Consider the following 26,603-nt stretch of genomic DNA (forward strand, 5'->3'; position numbering starts at 1 on the left):
AAAAAATTGATAAATTTAATCTAATCAAAATTACACACTTTCGCTCTGCAAAAGAACCTAAGAGGATGGATGGGGAAAAAAAGTTATAGACTGGGAGAAAATATTTGCAAACTACATACCTGATACAGAACAAATATCTAGAATATATGAACTCGCAAAACTCAACAGAAACAAACAAAAAAAAAAAATCCAATTAAAAAATGGCCAAATGACATGAAGAGACATTTTGCTGAAGAGGTCACATGGATGGCAAATTGGCAGTGAAAAGATACTCGACATTAGCCATTTGAGAAAAGCAAAACCACAATGAGATCACATTTCTATCAGAACGGCTAAAAGGAAAAAAACTGGTATCAAAAAGAAACCAAACTGCTCATACATCAATGGTGTGAATATGAAATGCTACTGTTGCTCTGGAAAATAGTTGCCCTGGAGGATCCGCTTAGGTCATATCAATAGTGCACTCCTTTTTATAGTTAAGTAGTATCCCCAAAATAAACCGGTACACTAAAAAGTTCTTTAGAAGTATACCAACACTTTAAAAGGACCAAAAGGGTAAATTATCACCTTTGAAACAACTGAATATTTCAGGACAGAAAATGGTTGATTAGCCCTCTAGTGCCAGGTTCTTTTATATACAAGAAGTAGATCTGAGTATTATAGCCACCTATATTTGAGTAGATAAAAAATACAATGCACACTTTCTCTGAATTTATTTATTTAGAGACAATACAGTCATTCAAATCATAGAATACAATATCAATAGAGAATAAGGTTGGGGAATTAGCTGTATTGTTACATTACATTTAAATAAATATCTTAGAAGCAAATGTAGGTTTTTGGGGGGATAAGATTAAGACACTGATGACACAAGTAACTAAGTTTCTAAGTTAGCTGTTACATACTGCATAATTTTTAAGATTATAACAATCTATATATTTTACTTAGATGGCAGCAGATAAAAAAGCATTTTAAAACATCCTTTCAACTGTGTAAGTGAACTATAAGCAGGAGTTTATTCTACAGCATTCCACCATTCTCAGGGCCCCAGTTTACAGGCAGGTGGCAAGCTGGACACCAGCAATTCACAATACAAAGTACCTACAACTAGTCAGGTGTAAAATCTATTATGCGTGTATTTTTAACAAATTAGTTGTGAATGCCAGAAGGAATGTCAGCTGTTTTGGGCAGACTCAGACCTTCTGAGCTTTGCCACTAATTAGCTATCTGAGCTGTTTAAGTCTGTACTTCTGTTGCTTCTTTTTTAAAATGGCAGGACTGCACTAGATTTTGTCTAAGTATCTACTGAAGCCTACTTTTTTGCAGTTTCTTGCTGTCCTGTCCAAAGTTTCTCACCTTTGATTTCAACAACTTCCTTCTAATTCATGATTATCCTTTTTAAAACCTTTGTCTAAATCCTCCAGAGTTCCTATTGTCTCCACTGAACCCATACTTTACATGTTTATAATGACCAAAACAAAGCTTACTGTGTTGTAAGGCCATCCCTACTCTGGGAAGATTAAAACCTAATTGGGTGTTCAATTTGAGTTTCCATTACCAATATGAGTTTAAGTCTCTGCCTCAATTCCCATCCTAACTTACACTGCTTTCCATCAAACATTGTCTGTATAAGTTTCCTATCTTTATACCAAGGGAAAAACCTAAAAATGTTTTTGAGACAACTGTCAAATTTAAGTGACTCGCTTATACAATTTTTAAATAGCCGTATTCTTTGCAGTCTCCCAGAGCAAGACATCAAATATTTCAAAAGGCAGCCACTCACTTCCTTTATACTTTCTACACTTAAGTTCTAACACAATTTAAAAGTCAAATTGTCAAGTAGCCTTTTTTTACTATTATGTTCACAGGTACAGAACAGGATAAACTTCACAATGTCCACCTTTCCTAACTCACCACCATACCATAAAACCTCTGCAATTCATTCTAACACTCCTTAGCAACACGCCTGACAAGAATATAATGAATAAAATGGCAAGCAGTAAAATCTAATTCATGCCAGGACACTGGAGAAGTATCATGGGAAGCACACACGCACACAACTTTACAAAAGTTGGAAATACTGTTAATTTCAAATAAGCAATGATTACATTGGGACTTTCATGCCAGAAGTCCTCATCAGTCAAAATCACGGTTTGTAAGAACAAGTGGTGCCACCAGCGTCCAAACATATAGTACAATGCCGATCCAACTAGAAGAGATTTTAACCCAGACAGCTGTCCACTGACTTTTCATCTCACGAGAAGGCTCATACCTGAAATTTAAAAGAAAAACAAAATGGGAGGTACTGAATTATCAGCCCTCATGCTACCTCATTACTTCAGAAGTTTTCTTTGTATGAAATTTGTAACAACAGATACATAGTTGCTGACTAATCTGTTGCCTTGCTTTCCACATTAATAACTAATATGAAGGTAAACATCAGTAATTTTCTTTAAAGGAGTAAAAGACATAAGCATCTAAAAGCTGTTTTAAATACTCAGGCTTTTTGTATACTTCTAGGATTTGTAGCTATGAAATAGAGAAATGGAGCATGACCTCTGCATAAGAAAGATGTTATCACAAAAGACTTGTCAATTCTATCCTTTATAAAGAATATAATCTGTTCAAAGGATATAAAGGGAACTCCCTCCTATCCCCCATTCCAGTCTTGGATTTAAGACTGGGAGGAAATACATCCCAAATTTAGCTGATTTTTGTGTTAAGGAAACATGCCAAATACATTTTGATCTAAAGTCTTAACACTTATTACTGAGAACTAGGTGGATTCTTACAGCTTAATATGTTTTGCACTGTAGGAATTTTTAAAACTTTATTTTTTAATAATAAATGACAGTAAAGGTTGCTCTGAAAGAAATGAGGCAAAATAATTTTTAAAAAATCTTTCTGCTGGTATTTAAAGGTTTATTACAAGTTAAAGGTATTATGCATTAAAAATTATTAAAAACAGAACTGCCCAAAACATACAGTTCACCTTGAATCTTGAAAATCAATCATTTGAACAAAATTAGAATTTTGAAAATTAAAATAATATAAATTGCTACCTTCCTCTTACTAGAAAAAGATGTGTAAGTTTTGAAAGTGATTTACAAAAAGCATGAATTAGCTTTGAAGCATTCTAAGGATCCATCTACACTAATGTATTCACACTTCAATTTTAAAGCCTTAATGACAAATTGAACACAACAGAAGTAGTATCTTCTACTGTATTTTGTCAGCAATTGGTTACAGTATTTAAAAAATAAGGAAAAACAAATTGTTGGATCAATTATCAAAATGTATTTCTCTAAAAAATATTAGTTTCATGAAACCTATTTTAACTCCTCCAAGATTTGGAAATATTTCAATGTTTATTATTGCAAAAGCATGGAAGTAAAAGCTGCATTTCACTCTCTGATCTCACCATTCATTTAGCTATAAAATTTTAAAATATACTAAAGGATTAACAAGTATTTTACACCATATTTTACACTGGAATTAAGAAAGAGCTATCAGAATTTCCACATGCAAAGTTTTCATAAAATGTAAGTACCTGTACCAGTTGGTAAGGGTCATCATGATATAAAGGGAAGCCAGGAAAAGCATGAAGTGAAAGAAGGAATAACTGTAAGTGACACCATCCCTTTCATTATCTACAGCTCGGTGAACATCATCTCCGTCCTCAAGGGATCCATCACTTCTGGCTCCACCGTCCTCTATCAAAGTTGATTCATCACTTGTTAGAGTCAGCTTATTAACCTGACTATTATTGGAAGTACGGATGCTGAATGAAAACGGTTTAGAAAAAGAGAAGAAAAAGGGCATTAAAAATTGATTTATAAATGAATATCTAGACTTCTTGTTAAAAATAATTCATAATTGTTCTTACCTTGAATAAAACACACACAATAAAAAGAGGATTAGTCCTATAATTCCTTGAGCATGCCACCACTGGACGGACTGCCCGTCCTTTGGGGCAGTTCTCGTCGTATTGTACCCAATTATGCTTAGCAGACTCGGGTTGCAGTTTGTTTCTGTAATGTAAATTAAGGTCAAATTAAACTGTTAGAATAAAATGAAAATTTTATTTTTCAAGGTTTAATTGTAGTTCTTTTTTTAACTCTGACAAAGAACAACAAATTCAAAAAAGTTTTCTGGAAAAAGGCACAAGCATAACAAAAAAATACTTTAAGACTATATGTATTTATATTAATAATGAAACTTTTCCAATTTTATATTGCTAATTTTATAGAAGTGCTTGAATATTATTAGGTTCTCTAAAGTATAATAAATCTCTAGCCAACTTAGGAATAAATAAAATTCAAGTGTTCCAAACCAAAATGCATTGGCTTTTTACCACGTATTATGACAAACAGTGAGTACTAAATTTATGAAGTTTATCAATCTGTCAAAGTACATTGCTATAAAGGCAAGATAGCTTACACATACCAATTAGAATTTTAGCAAACACTTTGTGAAAATGACCAAATAAGTCGTAATGACCTGATGCTTTTTCAGTTTCTTAACTCTTCTAAGAAAGAACTGAAGCAGGCTTGGCAAAGTATTCAGTAAAGTTTCCAAAGTATGTTTTTCCCCCAAAAAGCCAGATATGTTAGTGAAAAAATGATTCTTAAAGCCATTCAGATAAGAATGACCTCAAAATCAAATTACTAATTTTTTTCTAACCACTTACCTAGATCAAATTAATAATGAATCTTTAATATAGTAAACAAAAAAAACCCATTCTCCAACTAGTGATAAAGTGCCTACAGAGTCTCTAAATTCAATAAAATGAGACTCAATGTGTTATAATTATCCTAAAGGAAAAGACTATTTTCTTCCTTTCAAAAAATAGTAATTCTTCAACCAATTTGTTTCACTTCAAACGACGTATATTGGTTTCTGTTCCCATGAAATGCAGTGTAACTGACCTATAAAGAGATTCACTACAAAGCCCCAATTATATTCACTTGCAAGGTTGTCACAGACAAAAAGGATAACCAGTAGTTAAAAAAAAAAAAAAAAAAATACAGTCTACAACTGAATCAGTAAGCATTTGAACCACTTTTATTTCTCCAAATTTATCATATGCACTGTGCAAATTAGGTACACTTCTTGTAATTTCTTAAAATTTTGTCAGTGAAAGAAACTAAAAAATATATAACCATTCAGCATACATGAAAATGGTATGTCCGTACTCTATTCTTCTGGGAATACGACTGCCTTCTGTCACCAGCTGACCCCCTCTAAACCTTATGCCATCCCTCTAAGCACGCCTTGCCCTCTGGTAACTGCCAATCTGTTGCCTATCTTTATGAATTTGTTATCTATCCTTTTGTTTTACATATTCCACAAATGAGTGAAATAATGCAGCATTTGTATGCCTTAATTTTTAAATAGCTTCCATTTCACAAAATGGCTACCTCTGGGGGGAAAAAAAAAAGAAAAAATTGCAGGACTGAGTAAAAAGAAATAAACCCAAGCAAACAAAACATTACCTGGTTCATTGGTCATAGCAGACCATGTCAAATACATTGTATAGACTGTAATTACTGAAGACTGTAACAAACCAGATCTTGGTTGTGATTCCTACAAACATAAACAATAGAGATAAATATTCTAACCACCTTGAAGATTTAGGAAAACTTAGAAAAAAAAGAAGTTTCATGCAAACTAATGATATAAAAGAGCATACTTGGATTTTGGGCAGTATAGACATTACAGAAGCACCAAGGCAGAGGAGCATGTTGACACTGATGAACGCTTTATTTTCTGAACAACTGGCTGGATGAGTATAGTAAACAAAGAACAGGACGATAGCAACTAAAGACAGCAGATAATTCAGAGCTGTAGCTGATAACAAAGCTGTGAAAGAAATATATTTGGACAATTAGATTGTATCACAAATATTAGATATTAGGCATAGGCCTTGTTTAAAAACAATCTTGTTTTACTAAAAATATATTTAAGCAAGTGACACTGTCAGCATTATGCAGACTATAAAAGCAGGGAAAATATTAATTCTGAACTTTATTACAGAAGAATTTTATAATCTTTAAACCTATGCACTATTATGTCTTCAAGTTAGTAACATACTAATATGATTGTTATTAATGGTAATAACTATATTACAGAGTATGCAAAACACATTTACATGTACTAACCATTATTTTCAAAATACAGAAAAACAAGGGGTCTAAGTGGTATTGGGAAAAAATACAATAAAGATTAAATTAAAAAAAAAGAAAAAGAACTAGGAGAGGAATATTACTAAAGGTTTTTAAAGATCCATAATTGTTTAGTTATAAATAAAGGCACTTGAAACAAAATTATTTTCATTGCTAAGCTCCAAAATCAATGCTTTTCTCAACTAAAATTTAAAAAAGTACTTGTTATGAAATAAGTCATTATTATATTTATAAGGTAACCTAAGTGTCTTCTCTATAAATTTCAACATACACAATGTGTTTTAGTTTCTGTGCTTATGTGTGCTCAATATACATAATATTTATGTACATCTGCCTCAAGGACAGGGGACCCATCCAACAAATCTTTAAATGCCTACAACATCCCAGGCCCTGGGGGCACAGCAGAGGGCAAAACAAAAATTCTTACATTAGACTTTGCATTAAAGACTGAGGTTATCTATATAAGTGAATTTCCCAAAGACTAAAGCTGACTTCTTTGAGTACCAAACTCTCCTTATTTTTAACCACTGAGCTCAAATACACTAGTTGTATGAGAGAAGTATTAGGTTAGAGGATATGCTGCATTTAGCTTTCACTCTGATATAAAATATTTTTTAGCTAAAACTCAGATTATTTCACTTAAAAATCCAGATTTATGGCTTTTCTAAAAAAAAAAAAAGAGAAGGCAATAATGGGTTCACATTTCCAAAGGGCAACCATCAGATGGAAATGAGCAGTGGCTACGCTCTTTAGACGGGGCCTTCATACTCTCCAATGTATCAGAATCGCTACAACTTTCATGAGGACTGAATATAAACTTAAAGTCTTGGCTTGCTTCCCTCATTTTTGTTACCAGCTGTATGCACCTGAATGTTCATGTTTTATAGGAATCAAGCTCATCATTATTAATAAACATCAATTAGAATGCTGTAAGAATGCTTTTAGTGTTACTGATACATACAAACCTCTTCATAGAAAATTAACCCCATAAAATCATGATTTCCCCATAGTCTACATATCTGCTTTCATCTTCAGAATTCAACTACCTTGAAGATAATCTGTAAGACAAAAACTTACCTGCATACCAACATCTCGAGTTTCCTTCTTCCATTTTTTCAACCCATGATTCATTCCATGAATGGGCAAAATCAATAAGTAAGACTAGCTGTATGAGGATGAAGCAAAAGGCACCTGCCATACCTACATAAAACCACACTGAAAGAAAAAAAAACAAACATACAAATGAGTGGTTGGTGCAGTTTTTATTTTATTTTCACAATCACAATACACACAAGGAAAACTAAAATTTTACATAAATTCTTTGATTTTGCCAACTTGGAGAAAACAAAAAAAAAACAAACCAAACCAATAAACAAGCAGATGTTACAGTTCAAGGAGATTCTTTTGGTTTCTTTAAAAAAAAAAATCAATATCACACAATTTAAAAAAAAAGAGAGAAAGAGATTTCTCACCAGTTGTAAAAGTTCCTTCTGGAATGAAGAAAGCCCCAATAATAATTGCTATTGCTGCAGCAAATTTAAAGAACCAGAATCTAAAACAAGAAATGTGATTTTTTTATTAATAAACATTCATTTAACAAATAGTATCATACATAAAATCTTTTAAAAGCATGTCAGAGAACACCTACACTTATGTGACTTTCATTTTTTTCTGATGATTTTCTGAAAATGAGAAGTGAAGACTATTATGTAAACTGTTTTACAACAATTTGAAAGGAAATATTTTTGTCCTTAACTCATAACAAAATTGAGAGTATCGGTTCCATTTCAAGGGCTTATTTTATATAATGAGTGCGATAATAGTGGAAATGTAAGATACACTATAACACTAAATAGTTTTGTTGTTTTTTTTTAACTCAGGGTACCAAAGTGATAAGCACCATTATCAGTACAGTAAACACACAGTCCACAGCTCATCCTTTAAAACTAGAATAGCCAAGTGAGAAGTCATTACGGATTGTTATTTTTACTTAAGCCAGTGTACTAAATCAAAGCAGACGGATACCAGTAGAACTGTGTTATTTTATCTCTCCTCGTGCTGAGCTAGACCAGTGGAACACTGTCTTGGTAGGAGATTTTGACAAGAAGGATGATTTGCAGAGCCTCTACCCCAACAGAAAATGTCATGAACTGATTTATAAAGAAAGGGTTGCAAGCAAACCTGCACACTTAACATGCTGTAAGGAAAAAGTTATTCTATTTCCCACATAAGCACATATTCATTGGTGCCCAGTAAAACTGGAGTGTCACAATAAAAACAGTATTTTTGCTTTTACAGCACTGTTAACTAAAATGCACACAGCACATACCGTAATACTTGGATCTTTAAAAGGGTAATTACGGGAGTTCCAAGGTTATATCCACTAGGGTAGCCGGAGTATTCATCTATAAAAATATTTTTTCAGAAATGCTTAAAAGATATTTCTAGATATACAGTTGGACTACAACAGTAGCAATGGAAGACAGTGATACAAAGACTCCAAATGTAAGACTAGGAACTGATATTCACAATGTAACTTTTAGGTAAAGAACACTCTTTGCAGCTGATGACCAGCCAAGACTAGCTGTGATAACAGGAGATCCAGAAATCTCAAGACAGGCATCTGTTTGAGTAACACCCAGATAAACAGTCAAAAATCCCACTGAGGACTGAATATTTAATGCATGTAAAAAGCTCTGAGTACACAAAAAGACTGATGCAAAGCCTGCAGGGACGCAGGGCTGGTGATGGTGGGTGCTGATGCACCAACATGTAGCTGGGGAAGGCCCTCCAGGTGGAATATGCTGGATGTGGGATTGCTCCAGGAAACCAAATGAAAAGCCTCAGAAAGGTGTCTGTCTAGGGAGGGGTATTAGGGTTTCTGAACACACAAGGTTTTCCTGGAGAAACAAGTCCCAGGAGGGTCAGGTATTTTTTTTTGATCCATCAACACTTAACATTAATGAAGAGCCAAGCACCACAGAGCCAGTCTTTCCGAGATGTATTCTTTCATCGTTAGCTGAAGCCTCGCCCAGTATACATGTACTGGGCTGCTGCTATCCAGAACCACCTCATTGCTTGGAGGTGGGACCTAGTGCCCAAGATTGTTCTAGAAAGGCAGCAAAAAGGATGATTTGCACAATAAGTCAACACTAAACTACTGTTTAAGTCTAGTTCCCAGCCTTCGTTTACTGCTCTGTAGTCTAGAAACATTTCTTTAAAAGCCAGAAATCGGTAAATGAAAGTAGCATGTTGAGTATGTCACGAGCCACTTCATCTTCATGGTGCTGTAAAGTTGTGAAAGCTGCCGTGTTAAATCCAAGAATCCACTCCAGCAGCTCTTCTTCAATATACTTTTCTACCAAAGAAATATATTGGTTAAAAATAGGCATGTACACAAGTTGATCCTCTCCTGTATTCAGACTCCTGGCAGCACTACTCCATACAATTTTTTATGTAGTAACTGGAACTTGTCATCCATGATAATGTCCTCTAAATATCTAACCACACCACCAAATTCTGCATCAGAGTCAGAAGAGGCATCAAAGGTGAAAGGGAAAGAGTGAAGCACTCTTCCTCTAGGACATCCACGGCCACTGTGGCTGCATCCACCTGCATTATGCAAGCGGGTCCACAGGCCCCACAGTGGTCTGGGCCCAGACTTCTTTCTGCTCCACAGAACGCACTGACATAGGGGAAGCCTTGTCACTGAGGCCACCACCAACTCACCAGAGCCTCAAGGCCCAGCCAGGTCAGCCCCCACACCCTGCTCTGGCCTCAAGAAAAGTATAGACTAATTTCCTTGATGAATGTAGATGCAGAAATTCTCAACAAAACATTAATTAGCAAATTCACAAAATACAGTGTCTTTTCATGATGAAAACATTCAACAAATTGGGTATAAAAGGGACATATCTCAACATAATAAAGGCCATGTACACAAATCCCACAGTTAATATCAAACTCAATTGTGAAAGTACAAAAGCTTTTCCTCCACAATCAGGAACAAAACAAAGGTTCCCACTCTCACCACTCTTATTCAATACACTACTAGAAGTTCTGGCAATAGCAATTAGGTAAAACAAAGAAATGAAAGGCAGACAAACTGGAAAAGAAAAAAGTAAAATTGTTGTTATCTGCAAATGATATGATTTTGTCTACAGAAAATCCTAAAGACTCAACCAAGAAACTGTAGGAATTAGTCAACAAATTCAGTAAAGATACAGGATATAAAATCACCTTAGAGAAATCAGTTTAATTTCTATACACTAACAACAAATATCCGAAAAAGGAAATTTAAAAAATAATCTTAATTCACAATAGCATCTGAACAAATAACATACTTAGGAATAAATTCAGCCAAGGAAATAAAAGATCTGTACAATAAAAACCACAAGGCTATGATGAAAGAAACTGAAGACAAAAAAAATTAGAAAGATATCTGGTGTTCATTGATCTGAAGACTTAATATTGTTAAAATGCCCATACTATCTAAAGTTATCTCTAGATGTGATGCAATCCCTGTAAAAATTCCAATGGCATTTTTCACAAAAATAGAAAAAAGTCCTAAAATAATTATAAAACCACAAAAGACTCCAAATAGCTAAAGCTATCAGGAGGAGAACAAACCTGGAGGTATCAAACTGACTGACTCCAAACTATACTACAAAGCTACAGCAATTAAAACATGGTACTTGTGTAAAACAGACACACCGACCAATGGAACAGAACAGAGAGTGTAGAACCCTTATATATGATCTTTAACAGACAATCTTGGGAAAACTGGAAGTCATATGCAGAAAAATGAAATTGGACTCCTATCTTACATTATTCACAAAAATTAGCTAGAAATGAGTGAAGACTTAAACATAAGACCAAACACAGTAAAAGATTACTAGGAAGATACTGATACTAAAAAGAAGAAAAACAGGGAAGAAGCTCCTGGATGTTAATTTTGGCAATGAGCCTCTGGAGAAGACATCAAAAGCACAGCAACAAAATTAAAATCAAGCAAGTGGGAGTATGTTAAACAAAAACTTTGGCACAGCAAAAGAAACAAAGTGAAAAGGCAAACTACAGAACAGGAGAAAATAACTGCAAACCATATACTGGATAAGGTGTGAATATATATAAAGGATTCATACAACTCAATACATAAAAAATTCAACTAAAGAATGGACAGAAACTTTTTTCCAAAGAAGAAATACAAATAGCCAACAGATATATGAAAAGATATGCAATATCACTAATTGTCAGGGAAATAGGAATCAAAACCATTTTAAGATATCACCTCACACCTGTTAGAATGGCCATCATCAAGACAAGAAATATTAAGAATAGTAAGTGTTGGCTAGAGTGTGATAAAAAGGGAACCTGGGTGCATTGTTGGTTGGAGTGCACACTAGACCAGCCAGTATGGCACAGAGAATGAAAGTTCCTCAAAATTTTAAAAACAGAACTATCATATGGCCTATCTCTAGGTGTATATCCAAAGGCAATAAAGACAGGGTATCAGAAACATATCTGTGCTCCCATGTTTACTGCAGTATTATTTACAATAGGGAAGACATAAAAATGAACTAAGTGACTGTCAATGTGTGAATGTAATATAGACACAACAGATTATACGGCCACAAGAAAGAATGAAGTCCTAACGTTAGCAACAACATGGTTGGACCCTTGAGGGCATTATGCTAAGTAAGATAAGTCAAACAGAGAAAGACATATACCATACATCACTAATATAGAATCTAAAAAAGGTAAACTTGTAAACAAAAGAATAGAATAGTAGTTAGCAGGGTTTGGGAGGTGGGGGAATTGGGAGATGTTTTTTAAGGGTACAAACTTGTAACAAGTGAGTAAGAGTTCTGGAGATCTAACACACAGAATAGTGATTATAAGCAACAACACTGTGTTAGACTTTAAGGCTGTTGAAAAACTGGATCTTAAAATTGTCTTCATCATATACACACACACACAAATTAAGACACAAGATAATAGAGGTGTTAGCTAACACTATGATGTTTAATATAGTGCAACGAATAAACATAAAATCAGCACTTTGTACCCCTTCAACCTCTGCAATGCTATATATAAATTACATCTCACTTTTTTAAAAAGCACACGTAACAAAGACAGTTGTAGGAGTGCTGTGCGTGTGATACTTTGAGAAGAACAGCAATGGTTAAGACTGTCATTCTGTAATGCATTTTGAGAGATGTTTAGAAACACATTCAAGCCCTGGCTGGGTGGCTCGGCTGGTTGGAGCATCATCCCATACACCTGGTTGTGGGTTTGACCCCCGGGCAGGGTGTATACAGGCAGCAACCATTCAATGTTTCTCCCACATCGACGTTCTTTCTCTCTCTAAAACCAATAAATATATCCTCAAGTGAGGATTAAAAAAAAATAAAAACATTTAATAAAGATGGTTATAAAAGTCCTAAAAAAAATAAAGTAAAACCAATGACCAAGGACAAAATAAAATAAAAACTGGTCAGCACATTTTTTATAACTATTTATATTTCACTGGTTCATTCTTCCTGACTTTGGTAGCATATGTTAATAAATACAAAATAGCAGATACTAGATTGTTTTGTTTTTTTAACTTATGGGGGAGAGAGATAAAATTTAACATTTTCAAACAGAGTATCAGAAATGGTACTCTATAATAACAGAGATTAATAAAAGGGACCCTTCTAGGTTGCCCAGCCAACCATTTAGAAAAGTAATTATCCCGTGTATTTTCATTCTGGCGGAACTGTATGTCTAAGAAACTGAGTTCTGTTTTATGTACTCAGACTGGTCTATGAAAAGCTAAGAAGAGAAAGAGGAATAAGCTCATTACTGGTCATAGATGTGGCAGATCCCTGTTTTAGGATGAAAATATAAAACATTAAGTATCAGAGATAATACCAATAAATGCCCCACAGCTTATATTTAACGTTTATATTTCCAAGGTCTGACATTCTTGAGTATACACAAGACTTTCTTACCTTATCATCCATGGATAACCAAATAATTCTACAAACTGGATAACCTTTAATGTTTATTTAGACAGATCTAAATTACTGAGAAGAGGCTACCCAGAATTTTACACTGAAGTTTACAGTCGTGTACCACATAACATTTTGGTCAACAACAGACCAACCACCTATAGGACAGTGGTCCCAGAAGATCACAATTGAGCCGAAAAATACCCATCAGCTAGTAACACTGTAGCTGACATAGTGTTGTAGTATGTTTTGGTAATGCTGGTATAAACAAACACAGTATATAAACTAGATAATGCTGATAAAGAAATGGTAGTGGTTTGTGTATTTACCATACTTTCTAAAATTTACTTTTCAACTAAAGTTGACATGCAATATTGTATTAGTTTCAGAGTATACCACACTTGTTATTAATCTTCTCTACTTATTTAAAGTTTCCTGTAAAATTGTATGTGGTGTAATGCTGGCAGCATTCCCATTTATCTCATGCATCTTTTCATTGCATCTCCATCTTGTTTTTTTCATTTGATCTCATGTTGTTTTATATATCCAGTGTGGTCTAAGTGTAGAGTATTTATAAAGTCTGTCTACAGTGCTGTCTCAGGCCTTCACATCCACTCAGCACTCACTCCCTGACTCATCTGGAGCAACTTCCAGTTCTGTAAGCTAAGCTCCATTAATATTAAGTGCCCTCTCCAGGTATACCATTTTTTATCTTTTAGAGCACCTTTTAACTGTAATGTTTCAATGTTTAGATATGCTTACAAACACAAACACTTAACACTGTGTTGCAACTGCTTACAGTACTCAGTACAATAACATACTGTGCAGGTTTGTGGCCGAGGAGAAATAGGCTACATCACATAGCCTAATTGTGCAGCAGGCTATACCATCTAGGTTTGTGTAAGTACACTCTATGATGTTTGCACAATGACAAAGTCATGTAACAATGCATTTCTCAGACCGTATCCCCATCATTAAACAGCATGACTGTATTTAAACACTTACCCATTGTGCACTGCAGCTCTAGGATCACTGCTGCTCTTCACTTTGATCATTAACAGAGAGAGGAGAAGATAGAACATAGCCAAGCCAAAGCACAAGCGGTACACAGCTTTGTAGCCAACCAGGATATTACAAGGGACGACACCTTTCTCATTCTCACAAAATCCAGGAATCTAATGTAACAAAACAAGAGTTGGTAAACTAGAATTTTTCTTAAGTGAAAGTAAAAAATTCTGTATAATCAAGTAATTTAAGATTTAGAAAATTAAAGTTTGCTTCTCAGTTTATGCTGAACATGTAATCAAGATAAGTCTGGAACATTTTCATAAATAGAAGTTTAATTCTCTTTTTACTTTGCATGAGCACATGATAAAACCACAAATGCAAATCTTAAACAAAATACTTATTTTGACTTGCAGACTAATTCTAAATTTTTTAAAATTTGCATTTTACTGTGATACACTGAATTACCTAGATAAGCAAAGAGGAAAATAAAATCAATAAAAGTTTAAAGAATTATAGAGTAACTAAGTCAGTTTTGAACCCTAATGAGGACAATGGCAGCTTTTCAAAACCAATGCTACTTCAATTCAGAGTTCTATAAGTGTTATTTCTGATAATGAAATCTAGATTTACATAATCACTGGGAGTGATTTTATTTTTTTACTTAGAGTCTTGAAAAAGACTGATGATCATTTCAGAAAGTCACATTGGAATCAGAATACAAAAATATTTTTAAGTGAAATAAATGGAAGTAGGTCTCAGAGCTATATATACTATTTGTATGTTTAAGAACTAAAATTACACTAAGCTAAGAAGGCGCTATTTCCTTTTGCTGGTTTTAGTTTCTACAGAGTCTATAAGCCCTTTCTGGGTCTCATGTAAATTCTACCTTTCTGACCCAGCTTAAACTTTATGGAAGTATGTATTTACCCATAATCACTTGGCAACATGTACTCACTAGCACCTTTGATTATCCCACTCCCTTACGGCAGCCCAACACCTGGCAAATTTCCATCATTAAGTTAATTCAGCCATCTATAATAGTCAGGTTAAGCTGGTACATTAACTACAAAATACCAGCTTAAAACACAAGCTATATTTCTTGCTCATGTACATTTACATAATTGGTCCTGTGTAGTCAACTGAGGAATCCAGGCTGCTGGAGAAACCACCATCTCAAATGATATACAGGTTGTGATAGAAAAGAAAGGAGATCTTGCATCAGCAAGTAGAGGCTGAAGTGTATTACATCTACTCGCAACTCAGTGACCAGTACTAGGAACATGACCTAACATACTATAAGCACTCTAGAAAATACAAATCTTTGATGACCCTCAGAAAGCAGAGAGGTGGAAATATTTGGAGGTAAGAACTAACATCCACCAACTAAACTCTTAAAACCATTGTCACCTGGATCTACGACAAAACCCTATCAAAATCTCTTGGTATGTTTTTTCCTTATACCCAACAACATTAACTGAGCATCACAATAATAAAATTTTCCAAACTTTCACCATTTCTTTTCACCCCAAAGCCAACCCCAAGCTGACAACTCTCTGCTTTAACATAGAGGTTCTCTGACAAATACTCTAAACCTCAAATTTTCTATTATCATTCACCTTGCCTTGGAAGACAGCTAACTTCTACATCCCTTCTCTTAATCACCTCCTCCTCCCTCTCTCTTACACAAAGATGACACCACTTATCTTTGACTATTCTCAAAATGCAAATTAAATCTCCCCATTCTAAAAAATCCTTTACTTAATTCAGTTTCCTGCTAAGACCACCATCTTATTAAAACTCAGATCAGCTATTTATATCCACTGGATGCATTTCCTCATGGCCAGCTGATTGCCGCCCACCCCCCCACCCCCCCACCCCTCCTCCTAGCCCCAGCACTCTAAAGGTGCTTTTTCAAGACACTAGTCATGTACGGATTGTCCAACACTCTCTTCCTAAGGTCTGCATAACAGTACATTCTCTTGATTCTCTTTTCACTGTTTCTTTAGAACAGGGGTGTCAAACTCATTTTCTCTGGGGCTACATCAGCCTGGAGGTTGCCTTCAAAGGGCCAAATGTAATTTTAGGACTGTATAAATGTAACTACTCCTTAACACTTAAGCAAGAGCTCGGGTGCCCTGGATAAAACAAGGTAGAAGGCTGGATTCAGCTCTCAGGCCTTGTGTTTGCCACCTGTTCTTTAGAAGTTTCCTTTTTCTCTACCAACCCTCTTTCTTTTTAAAGTTACACACCCATGTTTTCTACTTCCTGCTAGATATTCTCTCTTGCACACGCACACACAGAGTCTGTCTCACACACATGTAGTTCAGTATCCCCAAGTCAACATATTATAAACTTTAGTAAGTTGTATTTCTCATCTCTTGTTCAACCTGACTCCCTGAAAAAGTTTTTAAAATAAAACACCTTTTCTTACCGCCCCCCCAGCCTCAGATTTACAGCAACAGTTTTCTCCCAGTTGTCTAAGACCAGAACCTGGTTATTATTTATAATCCTACCACTGCCCATATTTAAATCCAGATTCAGTCATTTCTAATATCAAAGTCTATTTAAGGCCCTCTATACATTTATTACATCACTGCAACAGCCTCTACCCGTAACTGCTTGACTTCTATCCTAATTAACAGATCAATCTTTCTAATACACCCTCTCCTCAAAAAAGCTCTTTCATCCTCATTTGGCTTCTGATTTTTCAATGTCTGAATACAAAGTTCTACTCATTCCTAGAATGTCCTTTTTTCCATGAGACCCACTAAAACTGACATTTACTTGATTAGAATTACTTCCTCTTATTACCATAGCACATTTTTTGTACCACAATCACAGAATTTAACAAGCTTATACTGTTTGTCTTTCCTAAAAGACGAGACACTAAAATTGGGATTACATATTATCATACTTGTATATTATTGTTTCCAGTATACAAAAATCAGTTTCATGCATACACACACTACAGGTTCAGTTAACCAATCAAAAAAAAAAAAAAGACTAACCTTATTCAGCTGTTCTTCCATTCCTGGTATTAACATTACACAAGCTACACACACTCCAACAAGCAAGAAAAGAGCATAGATCAGCCTCGTTACAGTGGAGTTGTTTCCACTCGGACAGCATCGGCACAGCAAACATGGGGCACTGCCACACAAACACGGTATCTGAGTAAAGAACATTAATGATCAGTAGTTTAAAATTATACAGTGAAAATTTACATTCTACCCATTCACAAAAGAAAAAGAACTGATGTTAAAGTAATTACCAAGGGGTGAAAGGTATTTGGCTCACTTGCATTATCTGTAAATTTTAAACCTTAGTAATTTGGGGGCAAAGATGGAGCAAAGCAAAACATAAAAATTTTTGTAAGAAAAGTAAATAAAAATCAGTTAAAACAAAAAAGGGGTAAAATCACCAGCAGCAATCAATGTTTTGGGGTGGGGGGAAATGAAATAGTCATGATTACAAGCTACCTAACTTTCTCTAACAGAACTGCACATAAACTCAGGCCAAGATAGAGTAACAGTGACTAGATTTACCCTACTGCCTTAATCAATGGGGAAAAAAAATAAATGAAACATTTTTCAAACAATTAACAACAGGCAATGCAGGATAGTAATTTCTAAGAGGAAACAATATGAGCTCTATGACTGGCCCAAATTCCTGCCTGGAGAGAGTTTCTAGAACAGGGAGTGTCATCCAGGATGAGACCAGCAGTCTATATGAATTGAGAGTTCAAGAAAGTGAAGGTAGCCTCACTGGGTAGAATCCTAGAGAGAAGAAAACTATACAAAATAAGCTCTGGAGATCTACAGAGGCTTCAACCTGTCCAGGAAAGCACTGATTGGTGCATACATTTGAATAAATTATCGAGGAGAAACGGGTAAGTAGGAGGAGTTGGTATTCCCACCAGCCAGAATGAAAAATCCTTATAATTCATGAGGAGTAGAGTTATAAGGGTATTATTCAGTACTAGGAAAAAAAAAATCAGCCATACGACTAAAGGTCACTCCAGTCTCACTAAGGTAAACACCAAATATACATCAAATACTCTTCAAGTAACTCACTTATGTCTAAGAACAAAGCCCGAGTATTTTTAAAAATAAAAGTATACCCACAACCATCAAGGTAAAATTTGCAACTGTCAAATATCAGTTGACTATACTTACATGGGTCTGTTTCTGGGCTCTCTATTCTGTTCCACTGATCTATCCATCTATTCTTTTACCAATATAACACTGTCTTGATAACTATGGCATTCTACTAATTCCTGTAATCAGGTAGTGTCAATACTCCAACTTTATTCTTCAATATTGAGTTGGCTATTCTGAGTATTTTGTATGTCCATATAAACTTTAGAATCAGTTTTTCAATATCCACACAGTAGTTTCCTGGGATTTTGATTGGGACTGCATTGAACCTATAGATCATACTTGAGAAACCGACATCTCAACAATAGTCTACTAATCTACGAACATGGAATATCTGTCCCTTTAGACTTTGCTCATCAGTTTTATAGTTTTCCTCATATAGATCTTGTACATATTTTGCTAGATTTGTACTTATCTATTTCAGCTTCTGCATACTATCATGAATTGTATTGTTTTTAATTTCAAGTTCCACTTTTTAATTGCTGGTATATAGAAAAGTGATTTACTTTTATGTATTAACCTTGAATTCTGCAACCTTACTCTAACTGCTTAGTAGTTCCAGGAGTTTTTATATTGATTCTTTTGGACTTTCTACATAGATGATAACTATCATCATCTATGAATCTATATACCTTTTATTTCCTTTTCTTGTCTTACTGCACTAGCTGAAACTTCCAGGTCAATGTTGAAAAGAAGTGGTGAGAGGAAACATTCTTGCCTTGTACCTGACTTCAGTGAGAAAGCTTTGAGTTTCTCACCATTAAATATGTTAGCTGCAGATGTTTTGTTGATATCCTTTATCAAGTTGAAGAAGTTCCCTCTATTCCTAGTTTATGGGGAGTTTTTCTCATGAACACATATTTAATTTTGTAAAATGTTTTCTGCATCTACCAATGTCATCATGTGATTTTTAAAAGCTCGCTGTTATGAGGGATTACACTAATTAAATTGACTTTCAATTGTTAAACCAGCCTCCCATACCTATGTTTATAGCAACTTCATTCATAACTGTCTAAACTTGAAAGTAATTGAGATGTCCTTTAGTAGAATAGACAAATGAAATGTACATCCAGATAATGGAATATTAATCAGTGTTAAAAAAAGGGGGGGGGCATGCTATCTGAAAAGGCTACACACTATATGACTGTGACTGTACGACATTCTGGAAAAGGCAGTAAAAAGATCAGGGATTGGGAGTAGGGAGAGGGATGAATGGGCATGGCAAGGAAGATTTTTGGAGCAGTGAATCTAGTGTGTATTCTCTTATAATAGTGGATACGTGTCATTATATATTTTCTCAAACCCACGGAATACCCAACGTCAAAAGTTCAATTTTTGTAAACTACAAATTTTGGATGATTATGATGTGTCAATCTAAGTTCATTAATTGTAACAAATGTACCATCCTGGTGGATAATGTTGATAATCAGGGAGGCTATGCATGTGTGGGGACAAGGAATATATGTGAAATATACTAGATCCCTAATAATAAAAATTAGAAAGCACTGATGGAAAAAAATCAAAGCCCTAAATAAAAGGCACAATAAACTGGGTTCACTGATTGGAAAAGTCAATACTGTTAACATGTCAATTCTTTCCAAACTGATCTACAGATTCACTGCAATTTCTATCACTATCCCAGAAGGAATTTGGTAGAAATAAATCAATAGCTTCTAAAATTTATATAGAAAGTCAAAGAAACTAGAATAGCCCAAAGAATCTTGAAAAAGAACAAATTTGTAATAACCCTACTCTGATTTCAAGGCTAATTTTAAAGCTACTTTTACTCAAAACAGGGTTTAGTTGGGAAAAGAATGGACACATTCATAAATAGAAGAGAGTTCAGAAACAAACTTACACAAATATGATAAAGGGATTTTTGATAAGTGTCAGAGCAAATCTTTGTAGAAAGGATAATGTTTTTGACATAAGAGTGCTGAAATAGCTGGATATCCATTTTTTAAACAGAAAATTACCTTAAGCCAGAGCAAACCATATGTCAAAATTAATTTAAGATATATACAATATGTAAAGTGTAACCCACAAAAGAAAACTGATATACTGGGCTTCATCAATATTAAGAACTTTTCTTTAAAAGACAGCATTAAGAAAATGAAAAGATAAGCCACAGACTTAAAAGATAATATTTGCAAATCAGGTACCTGAAAATTTATTGGTATCCATAACATATAAGGAATTATCAAAACTTAGTAAGAAAACAACCAGAAAAAATGGCCCATACATTTGAACAGAGATTTTAAAAAAGAAAAAGTATGGAGAGCAAACAAGCACACGAAAAGGTACTCAATATCATTAGTTATTAGGAAGCTATCACTATACACATATCAGAATAGCTAACATCAAATAAACTAATAACACTAAGTACTAACAAGAATGCAGAGCAACTAGAACTCACTTTGCTGGTGGGAATGAAAAATAGTATAGCCATATTGGAAACCAGTTTGGGGGTTTCTTATAAGTCGAACATCTGCTTAATATATGACAGCAACTCCACTGCTAGATATTTACCTGAGCGAAATAACTTGTAGTCACACAAAAAACTTTTATGGGAATTCTTATAGCTATTTTATCACCAAAATCTAATAATGCCCCTCAACTAGTGAGAGGATAAACTGTGGTACATCCAACACATGGATGTTCCATGTGGAATACCATGCAACAAAAAGAATACCCAATAATAAAAAGAAATAAAGTACAGCAATATGAATGAATCACAAATAAATTATACTGAGTAAAAGCAGCTAGACTCAAAGGGTGATATATTGTATGGTTCTATTTATATAACATTCTGGAAAGGCAGAACCCTGAAGAAAGAAAAAACAAGAGTTACCAAAGATGGGACAGAAGAGTTTTTTCAGGAGATAATTATTCTGTCATTATTACACAAGTACATGACTTGCCAAAACTCACAGAACTGTGTAATACAAAGCATGAACTTTATGTAAATTAAATCAGCTAAGAAATGACAAAAACGAATATAGAAGTAATAATGTGGAAGGAAAACAAAGACAATATAACATAAAGGTAACTGGTATCCTTGAAACAGAGAATCCTCTCAATAAAACAAAGGAAAAGGGTGAAGATATAATACAAGAAAAACTTCCTTAGATAAAGAAATTAAAAATTTAAAAATTTAATTTTTAAAAATAAAACTGTTTTCCAGAAGGGGAAAAAAGTAATAAATAATTTCAAGTCAGATATATTTGGTTAATTATTTCAAAGATAAAAAAACCTCTTCAGTCACCCAGGCAGAAGAAACCAGTCAAATGCACATGAGATGTCTGGCAGGGATTAGATACAGGGCAGTATTAAGAGAGAACACAATCCATACAAATAACTACAAAGTTGAAGGCAATGAGTGTAGAGTTGACCCTTGAACTTCATGGGTTTGATCACTGCAGGCCCACTTATACGATCCCCCCCGCCCAATAAATACCTTACACTGTTCTCAATCCATAGGATGGGAAGGGTATGCATTGATGTGTATCATCCTAAACAGGGAACGTGAGCATCCATGGATTTTGGTATCTACAAGGGGTCCTGAAATCAAACCCCTTCAAATACTAAGGGTAAGTTTGGGGGACTCAAAAGTCATACTTACATTTTTGGCCTCATGGGGGTCAGTGCCCCTAACAGTCCACCCTTGTTCAGGGGTCAACTGTGCCATTACATCAGTCTAAAATATCTCTCAAGAATGTAACAGACATTTCTAAATACAAAAGAACTCAGGGATTTCAGCATCCATGAATCCTTTTTGAAAAATCTATTAGACAACAAAATTTGGTTAATTAGGAGATGACATTGAGATTTTTAAAACTTTGGTGGACACCGTGGTAAAAGGTTTGCTTTTAGCTTTGAATCCACTTAAGTGGAGGGCTTATTAAAACAGACTGCTGAGTCCCAGTCAAACGTTTCCAGTAAGTTTCTCAGTGTGCTGATGCTACAGGGTCTAGGAACACATGTTAACAATGACTAGTTTAGTTCAAAGACTATGCAACTAAGGCAATTATAGTTATAAAACATAGTGGTCACATATAAAAATAATATACAAGGCTTCTAGTTAAAGATGGCAAATGGACTCTATGAGTTTACTCATGTTCCCTTTAGAAACACCAGTAAAATGAAAAGGGGATTTTTAAAAGAAATAAAATTAAAAGGTGAAAAGCACAGGATATTAAATATGAAAGATAGAGTATAATAACTGACTTAACAGGACAAGAAAGCTGCATCATAAGCCATCAAAGGAAAAGTTAAGCAGCAATGAAATTTATAGCAGAATCTCCAAGTACTTCAGGAAGGGAACTGGTGTGGCACCAGGTATCAATACCTCCATACGTGAGGCTGATAAGAGGATTGGCTGAATGTCTTTTTAGCCATTTAAAACTCCAGATTTCATCCCACTTTTCCCCTGGCCAAATGAAGAGGATAAAGCAGAACTGGTAATATTGACATTGTGGGACAATTATTTGTTGTTGGGGGTTGTCCTGTGCATCATAAAAAGTGTGGCAGCATCCCTGGCCTCTACCACCCACTAGATATTAGCACTGCTTACCGCAGGCTATGACAATGAAAAATGTATGCAGACATTTCCAAATGTCCCTGAAGGGAGTAAAACCATGGCCAGATGAGAACCACTGCTATAAAAACAATGCCTTAAAAAATCTTTGTAAGAAACTCTCCTAAGGAAGAAATGTTTACTTACCATTTAGAAATTCCTTTACTTTGTTTGTTAAATTCAGGAAATTAAATTTAATGCTTTGTTTAAAAATGTATGTTGCCCTGACCGATGTGGCTCAGTTGGGTGGGCATCATCCCAGAAAGCGAAAGGTCACCAGTTTGATTCTGGGTCAGGGCACATTTCTGGGTTGCAGGCCTGGTCCCAGGGTGGGGCACGTGTGAGAGGCAACCAATCATTCTCTCTCACACATAGATGTTTCTCTTCTCTTTCTCCCTCCCCTCTGCTCTCTAAAAATAAATAAAATCTTTAAAAATATGTATTTAGCCCTGGCTGGTGTAGCTCAGTGGATTGAGCGCGGGCTGCGAACCAAAGTGTCACAGGTTCGATTCCCAGCCAGGGTAAATGCCTGGGTTGCAGGCCATAACCCCCAGCAACCGCACATTGATGTTTCTCTATCTCCCCCGATCCCTTTCCTCTCTAAAAATAAATAAATAAAATCTTAAAAAAATATGTATTTAGCATGCTACAATTCCCCAAAAGGTATTTTTTGTCTATTGATTCATCCATTTGTACAGATGCATTGAAACAGAAGAAATGTTATTGGTAGTGGGATTTTTTTGTGACACTTGAACTGTACACTCTGCGTTGCATGACTATCTGTGGCAACTATGAATCATTTAAAACAAGACATTGTACTAAAAAATAAAAATCTAGCAGAGGCTGGCACAAAATCGTCAGTAACCACTAGCTCATTCTTATTTACTTAACTACATTAAATGTCTTGGACAAAAAATGATAGTTACTGTATACAAGGTGTAGTCATCCAAAAAAAATCAATTCTTGTCACTAACACTTTGTTGAGATTGGGGTGGGGAAACCTCCTGGCAATGTAGTTACAGGGTAATGTAGCAGGTCCAGAGATGTTTGATAGGGTTTAAGGTGATCACCAAAGAGTCACACATGAACAAAGGATTATGAATTATCTAATTCTTAGGCCCCTTCACAGCAATAAAAATAAATAAATAAATACATACATAAATAAATAAGATGCAACATAACACTCCAATCTCTACATAGTATTACACATAATTTTTCTCTATTATACTTTTCCATAGTTTAGACATTCTCTACAGTTGCTTGATTAGAAATACTTTTACAAAGATAAGCCCAAAGGAACTTGAGCAAGGAAGAATGAGGTTTATTTAATTCTGCCTTAACTGATCCAATTTAATGATGTAAATACTTTTGAAAATTTGAATTTTAAATTTGGCAAAACTTAAGTAAATGAGCATATTGACTGTGAAGACTGTGGAAGAAATGGATTTGCATATTACAAGGCAAATTCCCCTTCAGTTGCTGTGGAACTGCACTGCAATGGAACAATTCTGGAATAAAGAGACAAAGGCACCAGGAAAGCAGGAGAGAAGGATGATCTGGATTGGATAGTATAGAATCAATCCCTAGTCTGGCCACAGAAATCTAGAACCATGAATAATCTTGGCCAACTAGGCTATCTGCCAAGAGATCTATTATTAGAAGATAAGAAAACTGCCTTGGTAGTACCTTTCCAGTGTACCTTGGAATGGCAACATCAATTCTATTACAGTTTTGTAGTCAATAAAGGTGGAGAACTAAATTTTAAAAACATATATGGGAATATCATTTTCCCCACATTGTTCACTACAGCTATTTATTATCTTTGACTTAAAACATATACATATTTTGAAAACAACCGTAGAAAAAAATTCTTAACTGTAATTGTCCCTAACTGTTAATTGTCCTTAACTGTAATTTGCCCCCAAACTGTAAAAGAGTTTGTCCATCACTGATCTGGAGATGAGAACGAAGTGGGAAACGTACCCCTCTTTTTAAATCTTTCCTATATACAAAGAATATGCCCACTTGGTAACTGGACAAAACCTGACTTTCTGAATCAAATGACATGACATCCCTCCCCGGCAAAAACAATCTTATAATAATCATTTATTTTGTAATACATTTTATTACATTAATATGCCTCTTTTGCATAAAACAGTCTATGGCACAAGCACATTCTCCAGTTTCTTTAGATAAAAAGACACCAAGTTTTCCTGCCCCCTAATGAGAATGACCTGATAGGAGTAACAACATCCACTTATTATTTTATTAAAACTTAATATTTATAATTCAAGCCATATCAAGAACTTTTGGGGGGGAAGGCTCAGTATATAAAATAATCAAAATGCTGGCTAAAGTATATAATGAAGTCATTTGGGAAGTCAGACAAGAAATTGTTAGAAGTGGGATATAGAATTCATAAATTAGAGAAATATGATTTGAATCTCAATATCTCGACCAAAATTACAACTATCTTTATTAACTGTAATGTCAATATTTTGCCTACTTTTATTTGGGAGAATGTGGTTATTTTAAATAAAGTTTATTTGTACCACCTCAATCAAGAAATCTTGCTACTAAAATGAAAAATGGTTTCACTCTAACACTGTCTAATCAAAATGCAAAGTACACATAATTAAAAATGAAACTTCAGATTACACAAGAATGCTTTATGTTAAAAGATACAAAATTTTGCCCCAGCGGGTGTGGTTCAGTTGAGTTGGGCATCCTCCCAGAACCCAAAGGTCACGGGTTCGATTCCGATGAGGGCCTAAGTCTGGGTTTGCAGGTTCGGTAACCTGGGGCCCATACAGAAGGCAACGAATAGTTTGTTTCTCTCTCAGATGTATGTTTCTCGTCCTCTGTCTCCCTCCCTTCCCTTCTCTCTAAAATAAATAAGTAAATAAATAGATACATATATTTTTTTAAAGGGCACAAAATACTTACTGCAGAACTGACCAGCTCTTCCAGATACGAGGTCGCAGAATAGGACTACTTATTTCAAAACGGTATTACTACATATAACTACAGCAATATTACTGTCAGGCTGTCCCCAATAACGGGTACTTAACTGGAGCCTGAGCGACAGAACAAAGAGGCCGACAGGCCTCCAGGGATGACAGTGCTGCAGTCTGAGGTCGTGGGAAGAGATGACGAGAAGGGCTGGAGTACTCTACAGAAAGAAAGGCCTAAGGCTTCTGTAGAGATAGCCTACGCAGACACGAACACACAACAAAAGGGGGCCTAGAAGAATGGGGAGCAGCTTTCAAGAAAGGCGGGTGCGGCGGGAGACTACCAGCTCTTTTTCACTTCTCCCGTCGGAGTCACCTTCCCATCTCTACTGCTTCCCGCAGCTACCGAGTCAGCTCTTAAGTCGGAGCGACGAGGGGAAATAGAAAATGGGGAGAGAAGGCACTCCCTTTTGGGTGGGGTGCCACGTTCCCGTCGGTTCTCACCCAACTCAATCAAACCCCTTTCTCTTCCGCCTCCCACGTTAGCACCCTGAAGGCTGCCAAAATCCACCTTACCCAGCTCGCCATGGAGCACAGTCCCAAGACGCTCCCCATCTCCAAATCGTGGCAGAATCAGCCAACGCCAACAAAATGGAGACAGTGCCTTTCTTGCCTTTTCCAAGTTATTTACGATCTACGAGCCACTTCCGGCGCAGAGTTTACCCCGCCCC

General features: G+C 35.3%; 1 protein-coding gene across 1 annotated transcript; it reads right to left on the reverse strand.

Annotated features, from left to right (window-relative positions):
- Positions 1-701: 701 nt before the first annotated feature.
- On the reverse strand, positions 702-26,603 carry SERINC1 (serine incorporator 1). The gene is made up of 10 exons (XM_045843122.1): positions 26,449-26,603; positions 17,197-17,358; positions 14,186-14,355; positions 7,658-7,737; positions 7,263-7,400; positions 5,693-5,862; positions 5,496-5,586; positions 3,887-4,031; positions 3,551-3,781; positions 702-2,272 (listed from the first exon to the last, which is right to left on the reverse strand). Exons 1-10 carry the CDS (start codon positions 26,485-26,487, stop codon positions 2,137-2,139), a joined length of 1,362 nt encoding a protein of 453 aa, XP_045699078.1. The 5' UTR covers positions 26,488-26,603; the 3' UTR covers positions 702-2,136.

The sequence above is a fragment of the Phyllostomus hastatus genome, unplaced genomic scaffold, assembly GCF_019186645.2.
Source record: "Phyllostomus hastatus isolate PE091 unplaced genomic scaffold, TTU_PhHast_1.1 phas_contig_40, whole genome shotgun sequence".
NCBI classification, from domain to species: domain Eukaryota; kingdom Metazoa; phylum Chordata; class Mammalia; order Chiroptera; family Phyllostomidae; genus Phyllostomus; species Phyllostomus hastatus.

What these genes read in the sequence shown, in the direction of transcription:
- SERINC1 (XM_045843122.1), bottom strand. Translation starts at nt 26,487, where the DNA reads ATGGGGAGCGTCTTGGGACTGTGCTCCATGGCGAGCTGG. An exon ending in CTATACTGCCCAAAATCCAA is followed by an intron (nt 5,587 to 5,692) that starts GTATGCTCTTTT and finishes TTATGTTTGTAG; the next exon opens with GAATCACAACCAAGATCTGG. An exon ending in TGCTATGACCAATGAACCAG is followed by an intron (nt 4,032 to 5,495) that starts GTAATGTTTTGT and finishes TTTACATTACAG; the next exon opens with AAACAAACTGCAACCCGAGT.